At 37.8% G+C, this 11,326-nt stretch overlaps 2 protein-coding genes across 6 annotated transcripts; both read right to left on the reverse strand.

Moving 5' to 3' along the window:
* Positions 1-203: 203 nt before the first annotated feature.
* On the reverse strand, positions 204-7,757 carry dgk-1 (Diacylglycerol kinase; the record flags this gene model as incomplete). Of its 5 annotated transcripts, none has more annotated exons than NM_001392723.1 (17): positions 204-1,139; positions 1,493-1,591; positions 1,639-1,722; positions 2,128-2,274; positions 2,321-2,446; positions 2,491-2,823; positions 3,541-3,950; positions 4,002-4,149; positions 4,517-4,860; positions 4,910-5,033; positions 5,234-5,352; positions 5,782-5,941; positions 5,987-6,118; positions 6,615-6,703; positions 6,757-6,939; positions 7,380-7,536; positions 7,615-7,757. In NM_001392723.1, 16 exons carry the CDS (start codon positions 7,534-7,536, stop codon positions 936-938), a joined length of 2,859 nt encoding a protein of 952 aa, NP_001379646.1. The 5 variants fall into 5 exon arrangements, with proteins under 5 accessions (NP_001379646.1, NP_001367480.1, NP_001367484.1 ...); NM_001380901.2 differs by having other exon boundaries at positions 206-1,139; positions 5,788-5,941; NM_001380904.1 differs by lacking the exons at positions 5,234-5,352; positions 7,615-7,757 and having other exon boundaries at positions 936-1,139; positions 5,762-5,941.
* On the reverse strand, positions 7,640-7,675 carry C09E10.3 (uncharacterized protein; the record flags this gene model as incomplete). The annotated part of the gene is made up of 1 exon (NM_001361782.1): positions 7,640-7,675. The coding sequence occupies one exon, from the start codon at positions 7,673-7,675 to the stop codon at positions 7,640-7,642; it is 36 nt and encodes an 11-aa protein (NP_001348791.1).
* Positions 7,758-11,326: the final 3,569 nt, after the last annotated feature.

The following is an 11,326-nucleotide window of genomic DNA, read 5'->3' on the forward strand; positions in this document are numbered from 1 at the left end:
CATGAAATTTTTTTAAGGAGCAAATTAATTCCCATTTCGATGCCAGTAATTGACATTCAGAAAATATCTCTAGTTAGCCACTCATATCTCGTTAGATGTCAGTTTTTTGTTTCTTTTCCCATTTTTGATGAATTAATTTTCTAGACTCTGAAAATGCACACATTGCTCACAAACACGAAAGACAAAAAATTGACAAGAAAACATTTTTAATTTAAAAAAATTTACTAGTTGTTTCATGATGATGAAAGCTGAACTTAAATAATAACATACCAAAAGAAAAGAAGAACATCAAATTTACGACAATGCCAAGACAAATACTATAAAAAAGTTGTGTGGAAAGAGATCATGATTGCAATAATTTTGCTTGAAATAATAAAGAAAAAAAAAGTTTTTCTGCGATTTGTTTCACGAGGTTCTGAATATAAGAACAAATGGAATGGAGCAAAACGGATAAAAATTGGGACTATTTGATTTATAAATATTCAAATATTCTGATCATAATGATAAATTAACTGATTAAATTTATAAGGGCACTGACCAACTTCATAATTGCACTGACCAATATCATAATTGCACTGACTAATTTTATCAGTGCACTAACCATTTTTATCATGGCACTGACCAAAATAAGAATTGCCATGGACAAATTTATCATTGCGCTAACTAAAATTATTAACTCATTGACAGTTTTTCAAGAATTTTGAAATCATAAGTGTTAGCTTAAAAATTAATAAAACTTCCGTGGCTTTGAAAACTTAGGGTCACAACAAAAATAGTGTTGAAACTTTTAAAATGTATAATTAGATACCCGTTTTTACCCGTTTCGCCCACATTTGCCCGCAAAAAACGCAATGGACAGGATGAAAATGATTGAAAGATTGAAAGAGAGAGAGAGAGAGAGAGAGAGAGAGAGAGAGAGAAGAAAGAGTATTCATTCAGAGAAAAGCGTCGCCTTCCTCATCAGAATCCGCAGCTGTATTGTCGGGCGTCGTTTTGCCATGATTTGGGTCGCCGAGTGTTGATGGCACTCCGAGTGGTCCTGACATTGACTCGGATGTCTCCGGATGCGGATGAGTTAGAGATGTGGCATTTGTGGCGCCTCCGCGTCGCGACTTTTTTGCTTTTTTCAACATTTGTGCCTGTAATTAGACTCAATTTGTACTGCACTAAAGCGAAGCTGATAAAAATTGGGGTGGTGTCAAATGGAAGAAAAAATAATATATAAAATTCGATTACCACGATTTTAGAGCAGGGTGGTGGGGGGAAACAAATTGCGTGAATGCAGCGCAAATTAGAAAATTTAAAATATTCACAGAGTCACATCAATAAAATAAGACAATATGATGACGTCACTAGGACATGGAGCCGCAGCGAAATAATAACATGTCAAATTATAAATTGTAAAGAAACTTAGTTTTAAAACAAAATGCCCCAGGTTATTTTTTTTTGTATTTTCAATTTTTTTTTCGTTAGGAAAACTGTTTAAACGTACTTTCAAAGCTGATTTCAATATTGTGATAGTTCCCGGTGGCTGGATATGAGGTTCGCCGTCAACTTGAACCGGCCATTCTTCATGTGTAGTAATTCGGATCTGGAAAACTCAAAAAATAATATGCTGGGGAAAAGTGGAGAACTTACACTTCCACCTTGAGCTATCCTAATTCCCGCGGCGAGCTTGGATTGGATGAGTCCCAGGCGTGATACATCGGATATTCCGACCACCTGAATTTAGAGATTATTAAAGGGAATTTTTAGAGAAAGGTTAAGTAATTTAATTGTCAAAGGATATATAATAGTTATTGCTAATGACTGTCTTCTTATTTTTCCGAAAAATTTTCTAAGCCTCTGTACAATTTCACAGTCGTCTACAACAGTTGCTTTAAAGGAAATTAATAAAATTACAAAGTTTTTGATCATATCAGTTCACTTCTTTCATCCATTGGTAGGCTGTCATTTATGAATGCAACATATATGTAAATTAGAAAATTTTGATATCAGTGTAGGATTTGTGGCATTATCTCTCTGTGTGTTCCACAATGTATTTTTTGATCTACATAGTTTTAAAGCTTTTATTTCAGATATCTTCTTTTTCTTTGACACTCTAGAAATACAATCACTTCAAATTACCTCTAGCAATCCATCATAATGAGTAGGCTTTGAAAAGTTGCCCTCCTCCTTCGATGTACCCCACGGATTTGCACCACTTCCCCAACTGAGCAAGTTCAGTACAACAATCCCTTCGATGTTTGGCAATTCGATTATACGACCGTCAACCTGAAAGTTTTATAGTTTTATTTAGGTTTTTTCTGGTAGATCATACCTCTAATTCGATACGTTTCCATAAATCTTTACATGTCCTTTCGAAGAACATTTTCTGAAGTCCAATTTTTGCATATTGTGTTTTGTTAAATAGTCGAGATTGGAATTTTTCCGGATTCGCGTCTCTCTGAAAATCAGAACATTTTTTTACTGCGACCTTATTTAAAGAACCTTGTTATGAAATTTCAAGCAAACATCTGCATCAATTCCAATTCCAAAATAATTGTTCATGATAATCATTGAAGTTTGATCCTCCGGATTATTCATCGTCTGTTCGTTCATTTCCGTTTGATTTCCAGACGAAGTCGGCTGATTTCTCTCTTCTTCATGGAACACTACAGCCCATCTGTCTAGTTTCACAGTGTCGGCTTCAATCACATCCTTGAGAATATCCATCGGATTTTCTTCTCCGGTATAACCACCACCCCACCGGAGAACTCTTGCCAAATCGTTTCCAGTACCAAGTGGAACGATTCCACACGGCGGGGAAAAGCAAGCAGCATCCTGGAAGTTTATAACTAGAGCTTGATGCCCTGTTTCAAATTAAAAAAAGTCTAAGCATTAGGGCTTCCATGCTAGCGCCAATACGCCTACCGCGCCTGCCTTGCGGCAACCTTCACCTGCCTCACGCCGCGAGCCGCACCCCTTAGATAGTGCGGCGCTGAACCCGAAAAGTGTCGGCCGCTGCGAAATGACCCCCTTTCGCACAATGTGGTGTGACTTCTCGCCATAGTGCATAAATAAGGCAAGAGGCTGGCTGAAGGCGGGCAGATTGGAGGCCGGAAACCGCGTCTTCCTTGGAAGCCTTACTAAATACTAGTGCGCCCAGAATCTGTAAAAATGTCAAGTGAAAAAAAAATCACTACTGGGCGAAAAATGAAAAATGTAGTTCAGATGCGGATTAGGTTAACACCAAGAAATTTGCAGGAAGTAGATAAATAACTTTGAAAAATGTACGCGAAAATTTTTTTTACTGAACAAGAACACTTTAAACATTCTGACGATTTTGAGATTTTAATAAGGTTTTTGAGAAATTTTAAAAGATAAGAATTTTCTCCCTCCTTCACTAAATTGTTTAAATTCTCAAGTTAAATAAGTTCATAGACTAAAATACGTAATTCCATTAATGATAGGTATCGAACAAGCTATAATGAATAGGCACTAAATTACAGCCTTCTCCTCTAACCACCAACTCATCAACTGAATACCCCCTTTAATTACCTGTTTAGCAATATCTAAACATTGCAGTACCCATCCAATTGTTCCATCTCCACCACATGCAAGAATTTTGTATTTTGGAATGTTGCGAAACACGTATAATCCAACCAACGGTCCTCCATTCAACACATCAAAAACTTGAAATGGGTTGAGGAGTTTGCGGAAAGATTGTATTAACTCGGTTCCTTGGCAACCTCCTGACTTTACATTAACTAGCACAAGGAGTGGTTCAACGTCTTTTGGAATCATCTGTGGTTGAACATTTGGCAGACATAAAACTATCAGCTTCTTTTCCTCGTATATTGCAGATTGCAGCTTTTGAACAGCTGCTGTGGCGGCCTTGGGTGTGTTGAATGTGATAATCAAACTACCGTATTCAAAGTAGATCGGCCCGATTGCAGTAAATGGTTTTTCTGGAAACAATTACACATGTCTAATAAATTAAGTTTCCCAGGTATACTCACCTTTAGCACCTAGAAGTTTCAGAAGAATTCGTTCATATTGACGCTGTGCGAGTGACACGGGTAGGTTTCCAACAAAAACCGCATGATCATGAGGGTCCTCTTTTTCTTGGACATAAAACCGAACAACGTGGTAGCGCCGCAGGGAGTCCTAAAAATAAAGCATTTTATATTAAACTCTCATGGTGTTCAGACTGAATATTAAGCAGGTATAAGGATGGCGAGATATTGATCTAGGCCGTTTAGAGCTTGGTTGTAAAACTATGTGATGTAGAACATTTTCTACGCAATTTTGAGCTCAAAGTTACTGTTCAAACCGATTACTTTAACAAAGTAGTTCTTAGTCCTCAGCCGATAAAAAAAATTCAGAGTTAGCTGAAAGGTCTCGTTGGAAACGAATGTAGTCTACAAATTTGCCTACCATGATACAACTACATTGAATTGAAATTTCAATTCGAGATTTTGCAAGTTTAAAAGTTTGTTTCTACTGTCAATATAGCAAATTGTCTGCCGTATACCTTTCTCAAATTTCGGACCAACTGAAGAACATTCTCTTGTGGATTGCATGTTCTCTCAGCAACTCCTCTATCGAGGGAGACTTCTATGAGATTGTACCGATTCCAACACGAACCATCAAGCCCGAAGTGATACAGAGCATCAGTGACCAAATCCTGCACAACTGTGTCCTTACTGACCGAGATCGCGCAGAACGTGACTGGAACTTTACGCAACCACCCTCCGTACACTTTCACCTCGTCTTTATCCGGATCATCATAATATCTAATAAATATTTGAGCACGTTTTCCCTCAGGACGCTTTACATTGCGCAATGGGACCGGGTCCTCGAGGATTTCCTCCTCAACTGAAATGAATTGAATTCGAATAAATTATTCGTACGCGGTCAGGCTTACCCTCGCCGACCACTTGAGTAATATAATATCTTTCGGGTGTATCGTTGATGTGAAACCGGCGGAGAGCAGCGTCGCGGACTTGTTGCACCGACACGTGTTTGGCAACTACGATATTGCGCGAAATCTAGAAATGGGGGAAACGTTGTTGGAAATTGGGAACAGGATGTTTTGTTTTTTTTTTAATTGTGGTCAGTGCAAGAAACAATTTGGTCAGTGCAAGAAACAATTTGGTCAGTGCAAGAAACATTTTGGTCAGTGCAAGAAACAATTTGGTCAGTGCATTCATTAGTGAACACATATAACTTTTTCTTATTGTACGCTTACCTGCGATCGATATGAGTTGTTCCCGTCAAAAACTCGAATAATCTCAAAATCTTCCCGTTCTTTGACGTCTTCTCCAGAAGTCGAGACGTCATCCGCTTGAATTTTTGATGGCGATGATACTGAATAAAAAAGAAAATGAGTCAGAATGGGATAAGACGCGGGAAAGTTTGAATAAGAAAACAAAGACAGATCAGAAGATAGCATCTAAAGATCCGGAGTTTAGTTGAAAACTTGGGATAGTCAAAGCAATTCTGATAAAAAAACAGAATTAAATCGTTTTTATCTGCTGAATAATGTTTTGACGAAAATTAAAACTCGCAATGGTAAAGTTTTTGTTTTTTTTCTTTTTAGAATTTTTACAGTGTCATGTTTTGTTTTAAAACAAAACAAGGACAGGGTGAAGTCACAATAACAAAGGCTTTTTGGAGAAAGTGTGGAAAAAGTGTGAGAAATAAAACACAAAAACAGCTACACTATCCAATTCCGGTCGGCCTAATAAATACGTGGCGAATTATTTTACCGACAGACAGGATAGTGAAAAATCTGACCCTTACGAGACTGTGGCTGATCATGAGAGGAGATATTCAGAAGTTGCTCCATCGGCAGCTCGGTTCGAGGTATTGTAAGGCACATTGGTGGTAGCATGATTTTCCGTAAAACTCCAAAGTCACATTCCTTGTCCATTTGTCGATAGCAAACCGCGTGAGCCTTTAAATTTCTGATGTCAGCAATAGAAGTAAGACTGAAACTAACCGTCTGACCACACCATTCACATCGCATTCCGGCAAGGCATTCCGTTGAGAAGCACGTTTTTCGGCAAACAATGCACTTGGATTCTTTTGGAAGATTTCCTTCGCGCATGTGGTGGTACTGGACAGTGTTTGCCTGGATTTGATATTGTTAAAGATCTGGCCTATTTTGTGATTACTTTTCAGTGTTTCCTTAAGTATTGTTAAAACAATTATTTAAGTTTGAAAATCTGCTAGCAGTTCATATGGAAATCGAGTAAGTTGTTTTAAGAACTTGTTCTATTAATTTTTTTGGGAAGAAAACCGAATTTTTTTTGCATTGTGGGTACTATTTTGGCTTTCATCAAATTAAAAGTAATAGCTGATTTCAAAAGTACCTCACTCAATGTCAAATAACATAGTTTTCGTGAAAAATGTGTCAAGTAAACTATTATACCATAACGTTATGTGCCTTTTAGAAAATAATCTTAATAATTTCCTAGGTACCTAATTTTAATGACTTTATAAACAAAACAAAAAGGTTTCATTCCGGCAGGCAGCCATTTTGAAAAGAGGTTAAAAAACTACATTGTCTTTTTTCTTAATCAAATATAAAATAATAATTAATTTTTTTTAACTCCCAGCTGACTTACACTCTCCATATTCGCAACATATGTCGCCGCTTCCTTGCAATCCGACACAGCAAGATCCGAGCAGTCAACATGAACGTAGTACTCGCAAACTGAAAATAATTCCCCCACTATTACCATTTCCTTATATTCTTCCAAAAAATACCTTCACACTCGACGGACAACGCATCATCGGTTCGTTTTCGGCAAACGCAGCAGTACTTCCTTTTAATCAAACAGGGAGCCGACCACGTATGTGCCACCGGGTTTTTGATCAGTTGCAACGCTACACTGCTGCAGTAGGAAACAACGGTTCGCAGGCACTTTTCGTGACAAACGAAGTTGCACACTGGAAAACGAATTAAGTGCAAAATAACTTTCTGGTCAATTTTCCGAATATTTGTTACATATGTTTTTGTCCCAACCGATTCCCATATACCAGGCTTAAATTAGACTGCATTATTTCCTGTTACTCTCCCTCATCCCATCCTGTTTACAAATTGTAGGGTAGATGTCAGAGAGCCGCGTAGAAAATGTGTGTGTGTGTGCTCTTTAATTAGACTGGTACTGAATAATCTGCCTTACTCTACACCCCCAGCTTCATTATGCTAATCAAACTGTACCACCACCACGCTAATCCATTTGCAAAAAGGGCAAATAGCAATTGAGAAGAGTGTTTTTGTGCTCTTTTTTTGAGGCTTTTTGGTTTGGGTTCTTGGGTGTACTGCTTGGACAAAAAATGGAAAAAATAAAACTAAAGAACAAAAAGTTCCCAATGTATCAACTCACTTTCGCAGCTGTATCCGGTCGTCAACATGCCCCATATTTTGTCACAACAGTGATGGCAATAAGCTGGCTTTCCGAACGTCTTCTTCACAAAATAATGACCATGATTTGGTCGCATGTCCACCAGATTTGCATCAACATTGTGCCCCTCAGCTGCCATCTGGAATATCTCTTTTGTACGTAGAGGAATTTATAAATAAAAAGTGTTATCCAACATTGCATTTCCCTTCAAACTTACGGCAGAATTTTGATGTTTTTCGCTGTCAAATGAATTTCAAGTTAGCATGAGTACATAACATTCGAGCCTGGGGAATTGAAAAACACTATCCAACAAAAACGGGATTAAGGAGCCCGTGAAAGGTTCTCAACTCAAAGTACTCTCTGAAAGTGGGTAAGAGTTGGAATTTGAATTTCAAATTTGAAAATTGCGAATTGGAATTTGGAATTTGGAATTCGGAATTCAAATTCAAAAACGAAAAAAGAGCGATTTTTAAGTGGTTAAAGAGAAAAAGAGAGAAAAATGATGAGTGGAATTATAAGTACACTTATGTTTGAAAAATAGTAAGGGAACTCATTTTTTCTGTTTTGTCTATCCATTTGTATGCTTATTAATTCAATAACGTATATTTATACACGCACTTTGGGTGGGAGGCGCGTTCACCAAAAAAGGAACAACTGGTCAGTTTCAGCGGCTTCAGCTTTAACAGATAACATGTAGTAAAGTTTATCAATGTGGTAATTAAACCGTATAAAAAGTAGAGATTTGGTGAGTGCAAACTGTTTTTGGTCAGTGCGAACATCATATCAGCAAAAACAGATTGACTTTTGTGCAGGACACTTGGCCTAAAAACTAGTTTTGATATGCACAACTTAACTTGGAGTTCTTCATTGAATAAGTAAGAATATTTTGGCACAACCACCCTCTGTTACAGTAGGACCGGAACCTAGATGAATTCACGTGACTCACTCACTAAAATGCCAAAAAGCCCATAAAAATTTGACAACCCAAAAAAAAAGATGAAGAAGAATAAATGAGGAATAAAGAAGTCGTCGAATTTGGGAAGAGAAGACATTCCAAATTGGCGGCGTCACATTTTTAGAAACGAATTTTTTGACGAGCGAATATGGTAAATATACTGTTAAAAAGGAATTGCATCTAAAAAATGTTATTAAAAAAACTAAAAATTTTAATAGTAATGAATTTTAGATCTTCAAATTGTTTCTAAAAATAAAAAGAGATTAAGATTAAAATCATTTTGAAAAAGTCAGAAAAACGTTGTACTTAATCTCATAAAGTTTAATGAAGACACTAGGGAGATTAGTGATTTCTGCGATTTAGAAATTTGGATTTTCGTATTTTTGACAAAAAAAGAATGGCAAGAAGGCAAAGACATGGGAGGGATGTGAGAAGAAAGAAGAAGGAAACGTCAAAAAGCTTGGGCGTAATCATGCAAAAGTCAAGTCAATGTCGCTAATTTCTTGTGGTTTTTCCTTTTCTTCGGGCTCTTTCGGGCTCTTTCGGAGCAAAGTGATGAAGGGAATGGAAAAAAATGGAGGGATAAAGTAGAGCAAAAAAGGGAGCGCGGTGAAAAGGGGGAGGTGAATACTCACTACTTAAGACTCATTTTGTTTCTTTTTATTTTTTCTTCTTTTTTCTGCGTGAATAATTTTTGCTGCAATGTTCAGAAGGGTCCCTACGGCAAACAAGCAGCACCTAGAGAGACGGAGAAGAAGCAAAGAAAGAGAGCAGGAGCATGTCTTGCATCCACAGGTAAGAAATACCACGTGAATTAGAGAGATGGAAAAGCCCCCAAGATGGAAAACTGCTGTGGCAGCGGCTCTCTCTCTCTCTGCGTGGCCACAAGCGTAAACAACAAGATGGCAACGAAAGACGCCTTCAGTAGCAACAAACGACGACGGCAACCGAGGGCCCCGCAGCGACGACGACGACGACGGCAGTACGGAGAGCACGGAGCACGGAGCACGCAGTCAGCTCTCTCCTTCTTGCCCCTACTCTTCTCTTTCTTGATTCCCTCCACACCACACTCCGAAACGCCGGAGAGAAAACGCACAAAGAGCCGATGGGGAGTGGAGAAGGAGGCGAAGCTAACTGAAATCTCCCTGAATGACATGCTATTTCTCATGGGGGTACATCGAAGGGGTGCGGCGGGTGAGGGAGAAGGCCCCCCTCCCCCCGTTGCCTATATCTGGACTTGAGCAGTAGGAAGGGATAGCGAGAGATAGAGAGAGAGGGAAGTGAAAAAACATCTTTGATGCAATGTGCCGAGCCTGACGGAGAAGGATGGAGAATTGCGGAGAATCGCGGAGAATAACGAAGGGAAGAAAGGAAGAAAAATGCAAAGAAGAAGAAGAAAACTATTCAACGAAGGGAAGAGAAATAAGAAATTTCTCGCTCTCCCTATCTCTCTGTCCCCCGGCGAGTTAGTTCTTTTTTTTTCGAATAGGATAGGGAGTTGGGGGGGGGGGGGGGGGGGGGATGGAGAAGTTGTGAAGAGGCTAGTTAGTCGACTCTTGCTGAAAATGGATCCCCCACCCGACTGATTTTGTCTTTTTTCCTCTTTTCATGTTTTATATACGAGCCAAGAAGAAAAAAGAGGAGAAAAGTTGGATCTTTTTCAAGAGAAAGAAAAAGAGAAAGAGAGAGAGAGAGAGAGACAGCGGGACCCGGTATCTGAAAACTTGTTTTCCATGAAGCCGGGATCTCTGATGACGTCTTTCAACTATTTTGAATAGAAATTCTTTCCAGATCCCACAGATTCTTCGTTTGTCTGAGAAAATGACTCCATAACTTTGGAGAGGTGCCAATAAAGATTGAGAAAATGTTAGGGGAAATCTATTGTTTCCCTAGATTAATTGAGTCGTTTTTGAGAGCAACTGAGAGCAAAAAGGCAGATTTATCTTCTCATGATTTCATAAAACATCTTGTTCTTTAGGGAAAGATCACAACAAAATTACCAAGAAATGTATTATGATTAGTATGGTAGTCTTGGAGTTTGAGTAACTCTGCCAATGTTCGCTAAAACGGTAAGAAAATATGAGTGAGACGACATTCAATTTGGTAAAAAAATGAAATGGGCTAAACTTTTTGGATAGAAAATTGTCGGAAAATGATGATAAGTTGTTCACGGTAGTTTACATCAATCTGTACAAAAATGTACATATAGCTTGTAGTTTGGGATGTTCATGTGCTGTTAAAAAAATACAAAAATGTACTTTAATTTACTTTTTGGCCTATTTATAAACTATATTGAAGAAAATTTCTGAAAAATTCATCAATTTTTAATATTTTTCGATATATTTTTTTCATTTTTTAAAAATAGTTTTTATTATTTTTTCAACAGCGTAGATGAGCTGAGTCTGAGTGTTCCATTTCAGTTTAATCTACGTAGATCTACAAAAATCGCCGGAATTCAAGCGCAGACTTTTCAACTGATTCCTCATAATTAAGAGCGTGCTAACGCCACACTTTTTTGTCAAAACAATTTCCGCATTTCTTGTAGATCAAACCGTAATGGGACATCCTGGCACCACGTGCCCTGTGGCAAGACCATGCGGTCGTAGAAGTCGTAGAAAATATCAAGCTTTTTTCCAAACTTGTAAAGTGTGAGTTAGCAGACTTTCAATCATGGAAACAGGTGGTATAACATAAAAACTTTTAACAAGAATTTCTCAAGTTTAATCATGTTTTTCAGGTGTTAATTAATAGATTTGTTGGAAAAAATTGTCATGGGCAGTTCTAGGAAAACAAAATATGTACATCCCGGTTTTGAACTTTCAGTATTTTTGAAGTTTTGGAGCGAAATTGGTATAGTAAACTTTTAAAGGAATTTTAAAAATTTAGAAGACAACTGTAATATTAACAGTGTTGATTACATCTTGAAATTGAAACAATTGGAAGTACAGAAGTAGGTATGTTTTTTTTTTGGTGT

The sequence above is a fragment of the Caenorhabditis elegans genome, chromosome X, assembly GCF_000002985.6.
Source record: "Caenorhabditis elegans chromosome X".
In the NCBI taxonomy this organism is placed as follows: Eukaryota; Metazoa; Nematoda; class Chromadorea; order Rhabditida; family Rhabditidae; genus Caenorhabditis; species Caenorhabditis elegans.